The sequence below is a fragment of the Melanotaenia boesemani genome, chromosome 12 (assembly GCF_017639745.1).
Source record: "Melanotaenia boesemani isolate fMelBoe1 chromosome 12, fMelBoe1.pri, whole genome shotgun sequence".
Taxonomy (NCBI): Eukaryota; Metazoa; Chordata; class Actinopteri; order Atheriniformes; family Melanotaeniidae; genus Melanotaenia; species Melanotaenia boesemani.
Window position 1 is genome coordinate 21,575,107 of NC_055693.1, and position 20,748 is coordinate 21,595,854.

A 20,748-nucleotide genomic window follows, 5' to 3' on the forward strand; every position below is an offset into this window, starting at 1 on the left:
TTGCTGTGAAATTAGGTTTTTGGCACCAAGACTAGTTTAATTAATGCAACAAACTTTTTTATGGTAAACTCAAGACCTCGATCCGGATTAACCGTCAATAAATAAATAAATAAAAAAGATTCATTTTCCAAGTTGATGAAAATGTCAACTAGTACGCAATATTTATCAGTCTGATGCAACATAATATAAATTTCATCCCCATGCTTATGCAGTTACAGATTAAACATGATTACACAACTGACTGGACCTAAAAAACGATTTTGGGGTCCTATAGAATTCAGACGGACTGGGACTTTCTCTGACTGAGGGTGGTAAACGATTCCATAACAAGCTGCCCCTGACAGTTTTTGCTAAAGGTGCATTTTCTGAATGGCGCTACACAGTCACCTCTACTGACGTATGTGTTGCCAGTAGTTCTTTGTTTAATGTATTGGCTCAGGGTGGTGGAGCTAAACCATGTAATATTTTAAAAATCATGCAACAGACTTTAAAATATATGAAATTTTCAAAACTCAACAAATTGTACTTAGACAGTTGAAAGACATGGGAAGATTGCAGAAAACTCTTATTTTATTACAGTGGTAGTTAATGAGTAACACGTAAGAATATCGAAGAAAAAAAGTGCATTTTTAAAAGTTTAATAGTAATTATTAATTAAAGGACTAAAAGTTATCACACTGACACAGTTTTATAATTTCTTAATAGGTTTCTTCAGGGCAATATTTTACTCCAGCACTTCTCACTACTTCTTGCTTTAATTGAAAATCTTCCTCAGTCTTGATACTTATGGATGAGGCTCATATTGCATCACAAGGCACTAAAGATTTCCAGGGGCTTTCCTTCCAAATGTTATCTGATGGGAATTATAATCATATAAATAGCAACATTACTGAAACGGTTACTCAAAGGATTAACAAAATTCTGTTATGGACTTTGTTGCTAACAGTGATAATGATGATGATGATGGCAGGTGATGACATCAATGGGAGTCAGCACCTGTATGTGTTTACATTGCAGATTACTGTAACCAAAGCACACTTATGATGTGTGTGTATGTGTGTGTTGCAGGGTATGATGTATCTGGAGGAGCGTAGGTTGGTCCACAGAGATTTGGCTGCCCGAAATGTTCTCGTCAAATCTCCAAACCACATCAAAATCACTGACTTCGGCCTGGCTCGGCTGCTGGATATCAATGAGAAAGAATACAATGCGGATGGAGGAAAGGTATCACACATTTTTTTCCACATTGTATTTGCAATATTTCACTATTCCAATTCCACTATCCCATAAACAAACATACAATAATGTTTAGCTCTTTTTGAACAGTTTGTTTCAAATGTAGGACCGATGTGCATTTCTAGCACACTGCTGTCTGGTGGAGGTTGGATGGGGGGGATCACAGTTCATGCACTGTTGATGCACCCCAGTGCCAGCAACAGATATACTGAACTGAATTGATGTGTGTCTGTCAGTGTAAGCTGGTAAAGCTTGCACTTACACAGAGACACCTGGATTTATTGATCAGTTGCTATAGCTTGATACTGTTTACAATAATATGGGTTATTACGTGGGATGCCTTGTTTGTGTGCAGTTTGGCTGTATCTAACTTTTTTGTAGAAGAATTCAGCAACTTTTGCTGTTTCTGTCCGAGAGAAAGGAAGTGTGGTCAAAATGTGTAAATATATAAATATGCCACAAAAAGACAGTTGTGTAAGACTGGGGGTAGACAAGTTTTGTCCTAGAGAGCCGCGGTCCTGCAGGTTTGAGATTTTTTTTTTTTTTCCTGCTCTACACTTTTCAATTCAAAATAAAATGGATGCAATAGTTCTGCTCAGTGACTTATTCACTTGCATCAGATGTGTTAAAACCTGGAAAAATCTAAAACCTGCAGGTCTTGAGGACCAAACTTGCCTACCCCTGGTCTAGATAAACAGACATCTGTTAGATTTTGAACTTGAGAACACATGACAGTATCTATTTTTGTAGATCTGATCCCCCTGCACTCTCGATCCATCAAAGCTTATTTTTATAAAGCAACTTTTACAGAAAACATCACCTTGTTTGTGTTCCTGTCAGCATCAACAATAAGTACTATAATGTGAGTGCATGGCCACAGCTTTGGGTCTGTCCTATGGATCCTTGAAAGCCGCCACTGCTTCCTTGTCTTGAATGCTAATAGCTGAGCATTGCATGGGAGGAACTAAACCTATCATACAAGACAGTTTTACAGGAGTGAAATACTATTGTGCTCTATTGAACCATTTTATTTACCTTTGGGGAGCAGAGACTCAAACTCTGTAAATGTAGTAAACAAATTTGTCCTTGGGCTCACTGCACACAGGTCTCTGACCACTTCTAATCTTTGTTTATACCTTGCCTGACTTGGATTTTGTTTTGAAACCCCCTTTTCGGAAGAAGGCATTTTTCATGCTCTCTTATCCTTCTTCCCAATGTTTTAATCGTGATGAGCACTGTGATTTCATTCCCCTCTACTGAGTGAAAGAAATGCACGTTAACCTTTGACATCCCCTCCTCTCAACCTCCATCACTGTAATCAATAGAACTGGCCTTTAAATCTAATCACTGTATTAAGCCTGCATCCCAGACTGCTCTCCTTTTTGCTTTACCTTATTGCAGTACAACTGCATTATGTGTGTGTGTGTGGCTGTGTGTGCTTGTGTTCTCTTTTATCAAACCTTGTTTCCCTTCAGTCTCTCCTCTCAACTCTCCAAAATGGTTGACATTCTTAGTTCTGCCCAAACGGTTCCTAATCTTGCATTACTTCAAAAAGTAACGGTTTAAAATTTGAATGCAGAACTTTCTTGCAATCATTCTCAATTTTACAAAAACAAAACTTTTGTTGTCAATTATTTTTAATGGCAAATGTTGTTTGAACATAATGCTGAAACACTGTTTCTACTAACCAGATGCCTATCAAATGGATGGCCCTGGAATGTATCCATTACAGGAAGTTTACTCATCAGAGTGACGTTTGGAGTTATGGTAAGTGTAATGTCATTACAAATAAATAAATGAAAGAAATAATAAATAAAAATAAATAAATAATAATAATAATAATAATAATAATAATAATATATTATATTTTTTTTAAGCCTGGGAGCTTGATTGTTCTGTGCAGTATCTATTGGTTCCATTCTCCCAGTTTAGAAGTCACAGCTCCATGTGCTTCTGGTGGTGCTGCTATCACCACTGTCAACTTCATTCTTCACATCTTTAAGTCGTCCTTCCTCAGACCTCAGACTGGTATTTGTCCAGCTTCTTCTCACTGCTGCTGTCATTCACCATCAGCCTGTCTATATTTACTACCTTTTCTATAGTTTGTCAAACACCACAATGTCCAGTTGGTTAGCAATCACCAGTTTAATAATCTGGTCCATAGGATCTTTGCTTTATCATATATCTCCCATCTCTACCATGGGACTTCCAACCCAAACACAGTACAGATGTTTATGTACACTGACACCTGGTTGTGGCATTCCACATACCCGCCTGCATCTTACACCCTGCTATTATGTGCTGGATTGCCTCAAAGACCTCTTTCCTTCATCTACGGTCCTACCTGGACCTTGCCTCCATCCATTTCATTCAGTGCCTGTTATTGTGTGGCCATGATTAGTGCCTCTTTGCTGTCTTTCAAACCAGTCTTCTCTAGCCACTGATATGTGTCTCAATGTCAGTCTCTTCTTTAATCTGTACCTGGTACATGTCATGCAGGGGTTTATCCTTCTATGATGGTTTCCCTACCTCTCCCTCCATGCTGGATTTCAACTGCCTAAGGCATTCATATAGCAGTTCATTAGTGGAGCCTATCTTATACTTCTAGATATTTTTTTGTTTTTTCTGGATAATGACTTTGATGCTCACTATGTCACCTTTTTTTGAGCCACTCAGTGTATATTGACATACAAGCAGATTTTAAGTGTGATCATCAGTTCTATCAGAAATGGAAAATATATAGGGGGGAAAGAGCAGTTATAATGGCTTTAACAATATCTGATTTCACCTGCTGGCTTCACCTTATGGATTTGATTCGTTCAAACTAGCCCATAATAAACAGCAATAGACTGGTTCACTCAGACACATATAATGTCCAACTTTGAGAGTACCTGTTCTTTTTCACAAAGTCTCAAAGGAATATCATGTGGGAAATGAATTCACCCACAAGTTCATACAAGTCCTGTAATATTATCTCCTCTTGCAGCTATCAGCATGCCAAGAAGATATAAAGGTTCAAACTCTTCTCCATTATCTTTGTATCCAAAGTCTGTTTTATTTTAAATAGTAATGCCTTATTTAAGTTCAAATTAGAGTATGTTCATTTAGAGAATGACTTTCAAGAAAATATGCAAGCCTTGTTATAATGTGTCTAATTTAAGTAGTATGGTTTAGTGAGTCCACGTTCCAACTACTCCTCAGTGACCTGAAGCCATTACAGCTCCATTTTATTGTATGCATTTGCTCTCCTTGCCATCTATTAACTGATTAACACTAATATGATTAAAGCTTACGAGTGCTGAGAGTTCAAATTGGCTGATGACTTTGAAACTGCCATTAATTCCACTCCTTTAATCATTTGCTGTCCTTTATTCACTTGCCCTGTCTCATGGTAACCTCAGTCCTTTTTGTTGCTGTCACTGTATTATTTGATCTCTTTTTTTCTGTTATTTTCTTCATCTGTGTTTCTTCTCACTTTTGTATGCATTTTCTCCTTTTCCTTTATATGTTATCACATGTTTCTCTCAATCGCTTTACCTATCTTTCCTTTATTTGCCATCTGTCCTAATTATCCTCCCATTTTCTCAATTTTTTCTTTTTTTCTTTTTTCTTTTGTCTGAACACTAAAGTGTTTACACATTTGTTTTCTGACATTCCCCGTTCTTTCTTCTTCTTTTAAGGTGTAACCATATGGGAGCTGATGACCTTTGGAGGGAAACCATATGATGGAATTTCCACTAGAGATATTCCAGATCTGCTGGAGAAAGGAGAGCGTCTTCCTCAGCCTCCTATCTGCACCATTGATGTCTACATGGTCATGGTCAAGTGTAAGTATAGCTTCAGGCTGAACATTTCAACAGAAACTCAGTTTGATATAAAAGCAGCAACACAAACTACAGCCTCAAAAACAGCAAATACCTGTGTCTGCTACTTTGTATTTAAAAAAAAAGTCATTAAGCAAAGAAAGAAAGTTTACAATTCAACATGGTCCCTCAGTCGTATCTCAGAAAAATCAGAAATCACAAAGGTGTTGCAGCAATCTAAAACTTGTATTTATTTGTCTTGTGTTATTTGAAGTTTTTCTCTTATCTTGTATGTAAATGCTTTGATGCAGTCTTATAACCCTCCAACTCCTCGTGTTATTGCAAGCATTGCAAATACAAATGATTTCTTTTATTCTGCGCCCGGGTCTGAGGTATTATGCCTGTGGGCATATTGATCTGCTGTGTCCAAAGGTTTAGACGGGATTCAGACAGCTGCTGTTGCTCCAAGGGCAGCGCAAGATTCAAATACAGTCTCTGAAAGTCAAATACCCATTTACGTTTTCTTTTACTAAACTGCTGTTACTACTGTCAGCCTTGTGCACACACTTGGAATATTTTACAGATAAATAGATGGAGAGTTGTTTGTTTCTTAGTTGTTTGTGATAGTAAGAAATTCTAGAAAAAATTATTAAGTTTCAAAGGCCTTGTTATAGAAAATGGGTTGCAAGCCAATTTTGCTGTTAGCTGTGGACCCAGCTCTTTGGCATTATTGGTCATTCATCGATGTCACCCCATTAGGTGGTACTGTAACCATTGGTCAGTGTTGCCAAGACAGCCCTGAACCTGCACCTTGTCACCTGTCACCCTGAGTTTGCACCAATATGGCAAATCCACAGCACAGAGAGGTCGCCGTCACCTGACTATTAACTGCCTTCTTTGCACTCAACTACACATACAGCACTCTGATGCTTAGATGCATATGAGGAATCATGTGTTTCCTCATATTCAGTTCATTTCAGCTCTCTGCATTTAATTGGTACTACAACCATATGAAATATACTCAGAGGTAAAATATAAATGCTTCACATCTTGAAGTGGAATCACCTTCATATATTGTACAGCCATGTATTATTTCCCTGGATGCGTACACATGCTCTACTCAAGGCCAGATCACATGATTGTTTTAGTGTTGTACCCATGTGTTCAGGAGAAAATTGGCAGAAGAGAATATCTCTCCATATGGCCATTCCACTGATGAGATATGTTCTATATTTTAATTGGAGAACATAATAACAATTAAAAAAAGAAAAGAAAAAAATTATTGTAATTTGTAATTGTTCATAATGGAACAATGAACAATTACAAGAAAATGCTTCACTTTAGTAATAATCTACACAAGCTGGAGTGTTTACTTTGACACAGTTGGAAATGAATAAGTGTGTGGGGTGGAATTATAAGGAAGCTTTATAAAGCAGGTGCTTGGCAGTAAGAATAGTGTTCTTTACAGTTTTTATTCTCACACATAGAAACCTACATATGTCAGATTACTAACAATGTAGACACATTTATATGTATTTAAAATGAATAATGCATGCAAAGCTAAAAGGTCTATACCAAAGTCAAACTACCATGTATATATTTATGCAAATGACACAGAAGAGATCATCCCATGCATATTTGAAACAGCCTGCTTAGGCAGACACTTCATGGAAAATGTTGAGACCTACTGAACTGCACTGCCTGATTGCCACTGACATGTACTCAACATACTCCTCATCCCAATTAGATTCCATCATTTTCCTTTCAGTCTGGAAATGACTTGATATTGATGCATGCTGCTGTGTTGTGGTGAGAAAAATGTGCTGTGAAAACAATCTCATTTGTCAGTAATAAGTATAAACACTTACTTCAGGCTGGATGATCGATGCTGACAGTCGACCCAAGTTCAAGGAGCTGGCTGCGGAGTTCACTCGGATGGCTCGGGATCCCCAACGTTACCTGGTCATACAGGTAGGTAAATCTCAACCAGGTGGGGTTTTTCATGCTGGGTTTATGTGGACAAAACCTATTTACTTGAGTTGAATCTAGCTGTCCATCTATGATGTAGAAATCTATGAATGACATACTGTAAATACAGCTACCCTTTGCTGCTTGAATAATGGTGACATTAAATTGACCCACTCAGAACATGGGTGGTTGTAACACGGGCCTTCACATAAAGGTGTGATCACACGCACATTGAAAAATTTTCCCAGGGTGATGACCGCATGAAGCTACCCAGCCCCAATGACAGCAAGTTTTTCCAGAGTCTCCTGGATGAAGAGGAACTGGAGGACCTGATGGATGCTGAGGAGTATCTCGTACCCCACTCGTTCAACGTTCCACCGCTGGCATACACTCCTCGCACACGCATGGACTCTAACAAGGTATTCTATTGTAGGGATCTGCAGACATTGCACAGCAAAAGCAGATTCATATTCACGAAGAAAAATAAATATAACAATATTACTAATAATAAATTCTGTTTATCTTCTTAAGACCTAAGCTTAAGTTTGAGTTGAATTTTATTTCTCATGGCTATTCTATTTAACTCAAATGGTCCCTTGATGAAGTCTACCAAATTTTACACATAACACTTCCAAGGCAGCAACCCTAAATCACAAAAACTAGCAACATATTAATAAGAGACTGTGTTTGGTAGGCTACTTGGTGAACACATATATTAAACTGAATCATCTCAGTGCCCTTGAACACATTGTATTAGGTTGCCAACCTCAAAGTAGTTAACTTTATCTCTGATCCAACCACTTCGACATCTTTGACAAATTTCATTTATATTTGAAAGACATATTGAGTGTCAAGTGATTGAAGTTTTTTATGTCTTTTGTCAGAAATATTATCAAATCTGCTCTTCAAGCTCTAAGAAAACTATGAAGTATTTTGCATGCTTCTGCATTTTAAAGTTTCCATTTGGCTTTGTTTTCCAGCACAAATAATATGCAGAATTGTTTTAATGAGTTATGTTCCTGAACTAAGAAAATACAGTAAATTGTCTAAGATAATTAAGGTAGGGGACTCAAACATTTACAGAAGTGCTATGGCAGTACATATTGTAAGAAAATAGACAAGCCTGGTGTTGGTTTCCACTTTAATGACTTGAATACTGTCAGTTTAACAAATGTATTTCAACATGAATTTTGTGATTCATACTTGCAGAAACTTGTACTGGTCATGTTCTCAGCAAGGTCTGGGAGTTTGAGGGGTCTGTGCATTGTTTCATCTATACCTGTAACTGCATTCCTTGGATATAAAGCTCAGATGTTGTAACCAGAATCTATCAGGGCTAATGTTGTAGTTGCCCCTGCACTGTCTGAAGTTTGAGGGTTGTAACCCTGAATGCACCCGTTACATATAACTTCAATTGTCTGCACTAGTTTCTGGCATTTAGCAGTTGTCTGTTGCTCATTCTTACCCAGAACCTCTAAAGTCATGGCTTTTTGAAAGAATATTCCAAGACTACTTTATTAAAGTACAAAACAATGTATAAAGCTTTTAGAACTTCCCTCACACAGGTTTCTAATTAGAAACCTATGCAATGCTGAGGATGAGACACTTCACCTTCAGCTTTCACCATTGTGACACAAGAGGGGTGGCTTTCATTTAAAACCTGGGTTTGGAGACAGGTCTCCTCTTTTCTTCAACTTTCTAAATGATATTTATCTGTTTTTTACTTTAAATGATCACAAAACCTGTCACACAGCCAGAATTTAGCTGTTTTATACTCCAGTACGCCCCTGTGATTGTGTCAGAATGAAGCCTTTTTTGAATGACAATTAGATATGTCTCTAACTCTGATATGTTTCATGAAATTAAAGATTATTTATTTTCATACTATTTGTGGAATAGCCTCCACTATTTTGAGAATTTTTTAGTAATTATAAAATAATTAATTTAATTTATTGTATAATTAAATTTGACACAGTTACATATTGTGTTCTCATTAAATTTAATTGTTGTATCTTAGCATTCATAAATAAAACCACTCATCAGATGGATATTTAGATGACATAACAGAAAGGAAGCTGTTAAGGACAAATATTGTTATTATACTGATAATGATTTTTTATTATTAAATAAGTATAATGACAATAGGATTCGTGTTTCCGATAATAGTTAATACTGCGCCTTGATGGTGATAAAAATGTTTACCCAATCAAGCTCCTTTAGCTCCAGCAGAGGAACATTTGAATGGAACAGCCATATTTTAATTAAGATCTTTAGAGTTTTGCTTTTAGCAAGAATTAAGGAAATTCTTTTAGTTTTTATTCATTTATGTTTTTTTTTTTGCTTCCCTCTCTTTTTATTAACTTCACATTGTGGTAGCTGGACATATATGGTAGTGCATGAGTCGTTAACTGAAGGCAAGCTTCTATTTTATATTTTTATTTAATTAATAAATGTATTCATTTTTTCAAAAAGAAACTACATTCTTAAGGCTACAAAGCCTTCTGGCAAGGAGAAACATAGAGCCCAGAAGCTGCTGAAAGGTTAGGTTGTGGTTTTTATTCTGTTTAAATTAGTTTTAAAGTCCAGTGATCTTGTATGGGTTGCAGTCCCTGTGGCATGAAGCTTTTATTTCTTGATAACTTGAACTGGAATCTAATTTACTGTAAATAACTGTTCAGTTCAAATCAAACAGTAAATATAATATGTTTTTTTCCCCTTGTATTAATTGTGTGCCTTTTTTTAATTGCATATAGCATATGTCTGTGCACTGAGGCAGCTGAAGGTCTCATTATTTGTTATAGATATCTGATCCACCACCATGGATCAAATCCAGGAAAATGCTTTTTCATGCACTTTCTAAAATCAGAAACTATATATTTATATATATATATTTTATGAGGCAGTAGTAATAGCATTTATTGATTATCTCACCGCTCTCAGTAGAGCTGCATACATTCTCACACTATTTGACCAAAAACCAACAGAGAGAGACTGCTTTGAAATATCATAAGGGTATCTTGGAACAATTACAGAGTGAAACAATACAGGTACATAAAAACATAAATAAATAAAAGAAAAAAGGGGATTCTGAGAGTGTTCAAGGTCATGGCTGCATAAATGTGTAAGCTGAATCCGATCATGCTGTGATGTATAGAACATGAACAGCGTGTGAGGATTAAAGCTGAACGCTTTACCAGTAAAGTCACAAAAAAGTTAGTTTTATCCCACCCCAAAGCTCTACAAAAAGCCTTTTCCCTCCTATTTGATACTTGTCAAAGTAACTCCTTACTTAAAGATACCAAGGGGACCCCTTTTTTTCTCTTTAAAGAGAAAGAAAATAAAAAAAAATCTTGGAATACAAGCCACAAGTTACTTTTAATATTTTGAAAACTTTGGTGTCACAATATCTGTGACAGAAAAAAAAACACACACAAACTGTCATCTTATTATGGTCCTTGGACACAGTGCTAGACACATTAAGTTAGTAAATGAAATGAGAAAATAAGGAAACTGTGATAAATCAGTGTATAGTTCCCTGGAAGGTTCTGAAAATACTTATTTTGTTTGGTATGAGCATAGATACAAGTGCACACAGCAGGGCACAGCTGATATGGCTACTTTAAGACTGTGCTGCATGGAGCCTTTTTAATTAAAATCCTTTTAATTAAATTGTCCATGGTAGTCATGCTGCCGTATCATTGTTTTGCACTGCTGTTTGTCTCCCCTGCCTGTCACTTTCAAACATTACGCATGAACAATGGCTAAAAAGTGCCTGAACTGACACTTTTATAAAAAGCAATATTTTGAATGGAGCATTTTTTTTTATGTTTTTTATTTAATTAGGTTCCATTTTGTTAAATGTTGTTGTATCTACACCAGTTAAGTCAAATAAGTCTTATTTATTAGATTTTTTGTTTTTAATTTCTGATCTCTACCAAGAGTCCAGCAAAGTTAAACACAACGTTTACCTATCTTCGTCACAAAGTTGACCTTTAGTAATCTATTTAGGAAAATGTCAAATAACTCTCCCACAACTCTGTCCACTTGTGCTTGTCTCACAGAACTTGTGGCTTGTAATTCAGTGGCACATTCCAGTACTACTTTCCCAACTTAATTATTTTGTTATTTAATTACTCTTCTACCATTCAGAACCAGTATGGCTGCCAGGAACCTAGTTTTAGCATGGAGAACATGCTGGCCACCCTTCCCAGAGTGGTTCCATCGGTGTCTGGAAGCAGTCTCCCTCCACAGGAACTTGCTTCAGGGGGACAAATTGGTGGTGGATTTGGCCGGAGCAATCAGGATGACCCTCGCTGTAACGGCACCTTGAGAAAACAGGCGTCCCCAAGATCAAGTACCCTTGGAGCTGTTTCAACTCTCACTGCAGGACAAGGTAAAGCAGGATCTTATTCAAAAGCAACAGGCAGTTGGGTTGACTGGTATTTTGGACCCATTAAAACAGCAATACTTGAACAAGCTTCCTTTTGTACTGGTCGCAAACTGATTGTAAAGAGTTCGACTTAATCAACTCAAATTGTAGAGCAAAATTGTGTGATTCTTTCTTTCAGTTGCTGGAAATAATGAATTATTCATTGCTGTAGGCTGCTTAAGTATAATAAAATGACTGCAGGGACTGGATGATAAGTTTATTTTGCTAATAATAATTTGGTATAATTATGCTTCTTGAATGCTTTGGTTCCACTAACACTACTGTCCAGCTGCCTACATGCATGCATACCACTCACAATGACTTAACCGAAGAACCCAAATCCCTAGACAAATAGTGCTTGACATTGGTCTTAGTCCTTTCTGAGGGGTTATTCACAAGATAACACACAGCAGAGATACCATATACAAGAATGAACTTTACTTAAAATATGTTTTCATTGCATATCATTGAAGAATGCTTTGAATTAAAAGGATGCACTTATACAAAAGACAGATTTGCTTCCAGGATATTCTCTTGTGCATATTAGGTATTTTAAATTTCTGTCATGCTCTTGTTCTGTCTTTTGCTTCCAAAGGCGGAGGTGAGGACAGTAGTGGACAGCGTTACAGTGCAGATCCAACTGGTCTTTTAGCAGAGCGGGGAGCAAAGGGAGACAAGGACAAGGATGGCTACATGACTGCTATGAGAGACAAGAAAACTTCAGGTTTATTTGAAAAAAATTAAATTTTTTATTTAAGTTACAAGTGCTTTGTTTATCTCTTTTCCTTTTGTTTTAAATGATAAACAACTTTATTGATGTTAAAACTTAATAAAAAATTAAATACACCTTTCAAAATATCCAATAAACCTATCAGGTAACTTAGCTTTTAATAATAGAAATGAACTTATTTTCTCTGTCTTCCATCAACTTTTTTTTTTCAGATTATCTCAACCCTGTAGAAGAAAACCCCTTCGTCACGCGTCGTCGGAATGGCGATGCCCATGTAGTAATTGATGGAGCAAGTTGCCACACCTTGCACTTGGCTGGAGCCTCTGTACCCTCTAAAAGCCAGTCCACCCACAGTGATGATGAATATGTCAACGAGCCACTGTATCTGAATACATTCCTTAACCCTGGGGACAAGAATGGATTGGCTGGAGCCGTTTCCATCTCAGCTTCTACATCGTCTGCTGCACAATCAATCCTGCAGACAGTGAACCCATCATCGAGCCACATCGTTTCCTCAAGTGGATATGTGGTAACCCCCGGGCAACTCCCCCACTCATCGTATCCATCGCACACTTTACATCCAGGACATTCAGGACACGCTCTGCACTCAGGCGTCACCAGCAGCACCATAATGTTTGATAAGAAAGGCAAGAAAGCCACTTTTGACAATCCTGAGTATTGGCAGCACAGTCTCCCTCCGAAGTCCTCGCTGCACAACCCAGAGTACCTGCAGGACTGCAGCACACGTTTCTTTTACCGGCAGAACGGACGCATTCGCCCTGCTGTGGCAGAAAACCAGGAATACTTGTCTGAGGCTGCTATGAAAGCTGGGAACGTATTGCCACCTCCCCCATACAGGCAGAGGAACACTGTGGTGTAGTGACTCGCCTGTAGCGCCTGAAAGAATTAAAAGAGAGATATGGTGGAGATAAATAGTCCTCTCTTTTTCATGCCGTAGTTCTCCACCTGGGTTCTTTTTGCACCTTCTCTGAACACTTCTATATGTCATGTCTGATTGCAAATCTTGTACTCTCTCTCTAAGGATCTGCCTTTTCATGACCAGGAACTACAATAACTGTCAATAATGGCCTCAGTTCACACTCAGACTGTCTTTTATTAAATCCATTCCTGGCTATGACCCCTAAAGCAACTGGAGGCATTTCAGAGAGGGTGGCTCTGTCCAGAAGAAAACTGCTCTGGCATCTCCAGCGTCAAAAAGGTTTTTGAACACAATCAAAGATTGAAAAAGAGAAATATGAGAAGCTGAGATTAGCCCAAAGAGGATTATTTTGAAGATCTTACAAGATGAGTTTATTCATGAATCGTTGCTCACTACATGTTTTTTTTTCCTTTTTTTTTTTTTCTTTTTTAACGCATTTGCAACCAGGTAGTCATTTACATTGTTGTATTCAATGTATTGCGTGGGTGAAATATAATGTGAAATATGGCTTCACAGTTGTTTTGACTTACTAGCAAACATGCAGTCAAGCTGAGATGACCAGATGTGGCCTCTTTTCCTGCCCACACGCTTCTTTGACTTATATTTTACTGCACCAGTAATGTAATTAAAATATTTATCACATACAGCTCATAGCATACCTGGAACAAGTCAACATGCCTGAAGGTTTGACACACTAATAATAACCATACATTAATTTACATATAAACACACATTGAAAGGTGAGCCTGCTGCCACTTGAAATATATTCTGGAGGAGATTGACCTTGTGCTGGATGACAGAGCATGGAGATAATGGCAGTCAGTGGTGTGGTGCGGAGAAAAGGGGTCAGCAGAAAAGAAAATGTCACCATGGCTGTGATATCACCTAGTACCTGGTTGAAAGCATTTGACAGATTATGCCATGGCTACGTTGGGACTTTAAAGGTTGATTTCTTAGAAGATGACCCTTTAATTCCCACTCTTGCTTTTGGTCCTGTTCCCCGTTGACTAGACAAATCCAGTCAGAAGAGCCAGTAAACCAGCCAGTTTAAAAATTGCTGAAAGCAGGATTGTGACTGGCTTAACCAACGATGCTTGCATTTCAAGAAATTCAGTTTCAGATGAACTGGTATGCGAATTTTGACACCTGATTTTGGACAAAGCATTTTAATACAAAAAGTATTTCAAATCTTTAGACAACAGTTTTTATTATTTTCTTTTAACTCATCAGGGGTCTGTTTAATTTGTTGTCTTGTCTTACAAATACACTGTATTTGATTAGAGAATGATGGTCAAAACAGCACAGACAGCTGCCCACACTGTGGACATGACACAGAGGCTAACCCTACATTTTATAAGCTGATTACATTACCAGACAGGCACAATCCTGGAACAGGCTCTATGAACCAAGCCAGCTCCTCAAAGATGTTGAAGTACATCAAAGACCAGTGTAAAATATGTTTTTGCACATTTATGTGTTCATAAACACAAAAAACTAATTGATTTAGTTTTCTGTTCCATCTGTGTTGATTAAAATGGAATAGACGGATGGTTATCAAAACTCTGTGAAGAAACCTCCACTGTGTTTTTAATATAGAATACTAAATCAGAATGGAACTCTTTTGTATTGTTGTTTGACAATAATGGTGAGACATTAAAATTTAGAGCTGAAACTACTGATAGCTAGCTTCCTATACTCATACAGTACTGCCAGATGCCACATTAAACTCTGATGGAGATCACTAGCATCTGTCGTCAAATGACATTGAAGCCTAATTTAGGAGCTGCTGATAATTTAATAGCACTTAATGCTCTGGGACAGCTAAATGACTTTGCTGTTATTCTCGCTCTAAGCAACAATTCATGCAGATCTTTTTTTTACATTGCATTGCAACTATAATTTACTGTGACACAACGTTTTAGTTTAAACAGCATTTTACTAATGAGGAAACATTATCACTGTAAAGACATAATAGCGCTAAGTGGGATTGGTGGCACACAGTGATATTCAACATCAGGGAAAAGTTGCACTTTTTTAATGGTGGGACTATCATGAGCTGAAATTGCCGAAATTTTAATTCGCAATAGAGGTCAACTCCACAAACACTGGATTTTGCTTCTCTTTTAATAGCATGTTTTTATTATAAATTATCATCTTCTTAATACCTCTCTATTGACTTAGCTTATGTTTAAATTGATATTTTCCTACAATTCAGCACATGCCACATCATGGCAATTTGTCATGAGCTACTGGGTCTTAAATTTTTACAACTGGGCAGACATTTTCAATGTACATGCTGTTAGGTGAGGACCTTTACAGAAAGCAGAAGCTCCTACTTGTAAAGTGGTAGAAACAAAGTGGTAGAATTTAAGTTCTACTTAGTCTACTACTGACTGTATACTCATCTTAACATGTTGATGTGAAACATTTACTTTTTACATTTTTTTCAACCTCTATTTGTTTAGCTTTAGGCATCATAAATTCTTGGTTAGGTTTAGGAAATCATTATAGTTTGGTGTAAATACACTTTAAGATACAAGTACACTTATCCCTGCTGTAACATTTGTTCCATTTTCAGAATGACCACCGTAATATGAATCTCCATCTGATAACATATTTCATACTATATTCATTTATTAAGGGACTTTTGATGAGTACTATTCTGCAAATGTAAAATTATTACTTAAGCGATACTCTGTGATAGATAATGTGAGTGAGCTGCAAAGCAGGTGGCGCAACCCTTGCACCAAAAAGACACTTGGAAATCTCCAGATTAACTTGGATATACCAGAAGATTTACTATATTAAAATATTAATGCCTGATGATATTGCAATATTACACCTCACATACCTCCAAAGGCAAGTTAACCCATACTGTCAGTCCGGTGATAACACCTGCTCTTAAAGATGGGGACTGTCTAATCTATGTCCCACTACTGATGTATGTGGCAATGTACAAGCACTGTTACACAACCTTGTGCCTCTATATTATAGATTCCAATGAGCAGTGAAGATGATTTACTACTGTACAAAGCACACATGTTAGCCTGGCACAGTGTTTTGTCCAACTCTCAGGTTTTATGGGGAATAATAATCATCCAGTTGCTCTCCAGCTGAGGCACAAGTTGTCAAATCATAAAGGGATTTTAAACCAGTTGAAATAAAAACACAATAGAAGTTATATTAGCGGCATAATACAGCAGTACATGCACGGATGAAATGTGCAGCTTAACAGAAATGTGAATTTTACAGTAAATTTTACTGTATTAAGTACAGCATCACTTCAGCATTGGCTTTGTTCTGTTACTTGTCTGATTCGGCTGTGCTATATCTGCAGATATTTTAAAAATTGTAATTGTTCTACTGATTTTTGCTTTACTGTTTTGGATTCACACGTATGTGTATATTTTCTGTGTAAATGTGTGGAGTGAAACGGTCCCCTCTGTGTTTACGTTAGTTTTGTATGTTTATCACCCATGAGGCATGTGGACTACTTTAGGGAAAGGCAGGAGAGAGGCACCAAAAGGCTTGAAGTATGTGGGAAAATAAAGCCAATCTATGGAAGAGAAAATCTGCTGGTACTCTCAGCCAGCAACCATCACAGGGGCTTTTAGCTTTTTGAATGCTAATTCATCCACTTTCCCATGTTGTTCTGTGGGGAAATCATGTTACCCAACATCTCACCCAGTGCACCAGCTGAGAAGCCCTGAATGACAGGCAATAGGTTGTAATCCCGCTGTGAGGTTAAAACTATGGTATTAGCATTCAAGAAATGTTACCCAACCAATGCATCAATGTTACAAAAGCCAGGAGGGGAGAGAGTATGAGTGCACTGTAACTGGGAGAGAGGGGCAAAGTTAAATGCCATTCTTTATTTCTCCTTACAGGTGACTGTTGAATTGCATGTAGCAAACACTGTTCTGCAGCAGATCCAGGTATAATGGAAAGGCAGCAGAATGTGGGATGAACACGAACAGAATGGTGCAAAAAGGGAAACTGATCATGATCAAATGTTAACATGAGTCATAACTTGCTGTGAAAATATGTTATACCTCATAGGTATAATACATAAATTGTGTAAAGGAGCACAACTCCTTTAAATAACTAATAAAACTGGATGGTTATACCCAGTAAATTTACCTTAAAGTAACAGTACAATTTATTTTGTGCACCTACATTGGTTGTTGCAAGAATGTGTGTTTTTAAAAATATGTAATCTCATTATGAACAGTGTCCTTTTTCTTTGACTCTTATTTGCTCTTAAAGGTTGCATTGTGAGTTTTCTTTTCTATTTTTAATTTGCAGTTACATCATCTTTTTTTTTTATTTTTATTTTTCCTTTTCATTAACTTTAGTGGGTGTGCTAGCTGTGTCACAGTTTAGAGGTTGGATATCTTTTTATTAAGAAAAACTCAACTTGTATATCATTGCCGAATGAAACTAACAAAAAAATTTAACCAAGTAGCTGTTCTCAACTAATTTAAGTAGCAGAGGTTATCAGAGAGAGCTTTGACAATGTCTGGTATGGTTTGCATACTTCTTCTCAGCAAAAGTTTAACAACAGTTTGTTAGAGCAGATCAGTTTAAATATCCAAACTTAAAAATTAAATGTCCTCAATTAATTTTTTACCATGGCTAAACATGGGTAATCTTTCTAAACCTTACTCCAGCCCTCAAATTTTGAAGTAGTTTATTTCTTTTCTTTTTTTTTTTTTTCTTTACACTACACCATGCAATACTTCTCATTTTATACGAGTTCATGAGGATCTTCTGACCACTCAGGTTAAAAACTGATTGGTGCACTACTGTATAAAACAGAAGAGTGCTAATGTTAAATGCTTAGGTCCTCCACAGCAAAAGCCAGCTTACTTTTTTTAGTCATATTTTGTAGGACCTTTGCCGCGGGACAGTCCTTGTCTGTCCGTTAAGATCTATCCGGCCTAGAAAAGAGAGCTTTGGTGGTTTAAAATCTTGAACTGGGACAGGAAACTGTATTTATAGAGCATGTTCTATTTCTATTTCTATTCTTTGATTATTCATGTCAGAACATTTTTCACAAATGAATTAAGCACGCGATGTAACACATTACATTTCAGATACCACAACAAATCACTCATCCAGAGACACATTTGTTCTGTGTTTTACAAAAGAAATAGATGAATAAAAAAAAAAATCTCAACTTATTTTTTAAGGGAAACACAAAGCAGTTGATAAACATGCATTCTAACATTAAATAGAATGAGACTGTGTATGGCAGTCATAGTGTGATTTTGCACTGATTCATACTGTAGATGTAAATTTACAATGCCATGATAAGGGAGGTGGATGACAGTGGTTATGTAAGCACAGTTTACAATGTATTTAACTGATGGTAAAATGGTAAAAGGGAATTAATAATTGTCTTTTGACTAAGACATTTAGAAAATAGGTTGCTCAACAATTTTGCTATAATAAAATTAAAATAAAAAATTGGATAATATTTTTTATAGGTGACAAAAAGGTGGCAAGGTTCATCTGTAAATAGAGCAATGATGCTTTTTTTCCAGCTGAAGATTTTCTTTTTAAATCTTGCATTGTTGCATTGTTAGTGGTCTACTGTATCCTAATCTTTACTTTGGGGAATATCTTTTCTTTATGTATATAGATATAAATATATATATACAGTAAATATATATATTCTGTAAATGTAGTTTTAACAGTGAACTCCGACATTAAAAATGCTTGCAGGGTCTTCTTGTCACTTATCCACCCTATCATATCCCCCTGTGATCGTGTGATTGTGTTTTCAGCACAACTTGGTGGAATTTGTGTTTCAGCCTCTGCTCTTGCTCACTTTGTAGGAGTGAATTCCACTCTCGTTTTTTTACTGGATATATTATAAACATATTACCCCACATGCACACTTCTCTGTGTCATTCACTTTTTTGTTTGTTTTGTTATTTTTTAATTATGCACACTTGATGCTGTTACAGTACTATGAATATTCAGTATAGCATCCCTAAAAAAAACGTTATAAATCCACCAGTGTCACTTTACATGTGAGTTTTTAAGGACCTGAAGTATACTATTTCTTCTTGAGTATTTCCATGTCTGTTTTTACTGACCTCAGTCATTGCTTATGTTTTATCCATTTGGGGCAATACTGACTGATTGGAGTAGCAATATCACATTGTAGTCCTGAGACTGATTTTTATAATGTTTGAGAAAAAAAAATGGGAGACAGACTGCATGGGCAGGATTATTCATTCAAATTTCTGTTATTTTCTTGTGCAGATGAAGCCAGATAACTACTCTGACTTTAACAAGACTTCACTCTTTTCCAGAAGCCCTATTTTTACAGCAAACTTATTTTCATTTCACTGGATTTTTAGGGCCTATTTTCCATTATGCCTACTATTTGATGTGAATACTGCCACCAAAATCATCATAGTGAACTATTTTTCATCTGAGAACTGTAGCAAATGTGTTGGTAGCAATCAAGCAGTGCATTACAAATCTGGTAACACATGTTTAAGAACTAAACCTGAATGGTTTATTCAATTTATTATGTAAATTTGCAGAGCATAAATCTGTTGATGCATCGGATTATAACTGTCCTTGCATTACATATTTCAGCTGTAGTAGATCCGAGCACAGTTTGTGTTGTTTTTGAAGGAAGTGAGTCAGACAGCTTTATTCAGTTGTTTTCTGATAACATTGTGTACTTTTCTAGTAAGCGTTAATAGGATTTTGCTTCGTGTCAGAATTTTAACCAGTTTAAATTTGGGTAATTTTGAATATTTTTCATTGTGTTTGTTCTATATAAACAACATAATGTTGGTAGATTATGGCACACATACTGTTGAAAAGTCTTCTGGCTTTTGCATTCAATGATTTTGGTGGCAACTGTTTTATTTTACAGGTTCCAGCATTTACATGTATAGCTCGGAGCTGGGAAAGCTCCTTAAACCTTATTCAATCTGTTTATTGACCTACACTAAAGTTTGTAAGGGTATTCTTATCATTAAATCATCAGTTCTTTGTACTGGCTCATCAGAATGATTGAGAACTAAGTTTTATAGAGTGTACTTTGTCACATTTCCGTGTTACTTTTCATTGCTCAATTGACATTTTTCCCCCAATCGAGAACATTGAAATACATAGTCCCTCTGTTTTGTTACATGAATCTGTCAAAAATATATTTTTAATTCAATATGAATAAAGATCAGTCAGTATTTAATGATGAATTGTGTTTGTATTTTTTTCCTGTTGAGGTAGAACACCACTGGCTTCTCAGCCTGCGATTTCTAACTGAAAATTAAAACTACTATATTTTTTTTTGCATGTAATTAGCAACGGACTTTATGGTATGTAATAGGGTTTGACAATAAGTTTATGCTCTGCCACAAGATACCATGGATCCGTTTGCATTTCAAAGGGTATCTAAAAAATTGAGCAGTGATGACCATGCCTTATTACCTTTGCCAATGAGTTTATATAGTTGGTTTAGTTTTTTGTAGGCAGGCTTACTCTTTTTTTTTTTTTTTTTTACCTCAGACTTGGAAAAGGTACGCAGTCTCATGACTGCTCTTGACATAAAATGTCAACTGTTCTCAAGTGGTTCATCAAGACACATGGGGTAGCCTGTAGTCACACCATGGCA

The 20,748-nt window shown here is 36.6% G+C and overlaps 1 protein-coding gene across 1 annotated transcript in view; it reads left to right on the forward strand.

Annotated features, from left to right (window-relative positions):
* Nucleotides 1–20,325, forward strand: part of LOC121650923 (receptor tyrosine-protein kinase erbB-4-like) — a 310,734-nt gene extending 290,409 nt beyond the window's left edge. The window contains exons 21-28 of the mRNA XM_042002752.1: nt 1,069–1,224; nt 2,928–3,003; nt 4,917–5,063; nt 6,913–7,010; nt 7,256–7,426; nt 11,157–11,400; nt 12,032–12,160; nt 12,379–20,325. Coding sequence (XP_041858686.1) covers nt 1,069–1,224; nt 2,928–3,003; nt 4,917–5,063; nt 6,913–7,010; nt 7,256–7,426; nt 11,157–11,400; nt 12,032–12,160; nt 12,379–13,046 — 1,689 coding nt within the window. The 3' untranslated portion in view covers nt 13,047–20,325. The remainder of the gene's footprint in view (nt 1–1,068; nt 1,225–2,927; nt 3,004–4,916; nt 5,064–6,912; nt 7,011–7,255; nt 7,427–11,156; nt 11,401–12,031; nt 12,161–12,378) is intronic.
* The last annotated feature ends 423 nt before the right edge of the window (nt 20,326–20,748 follow it).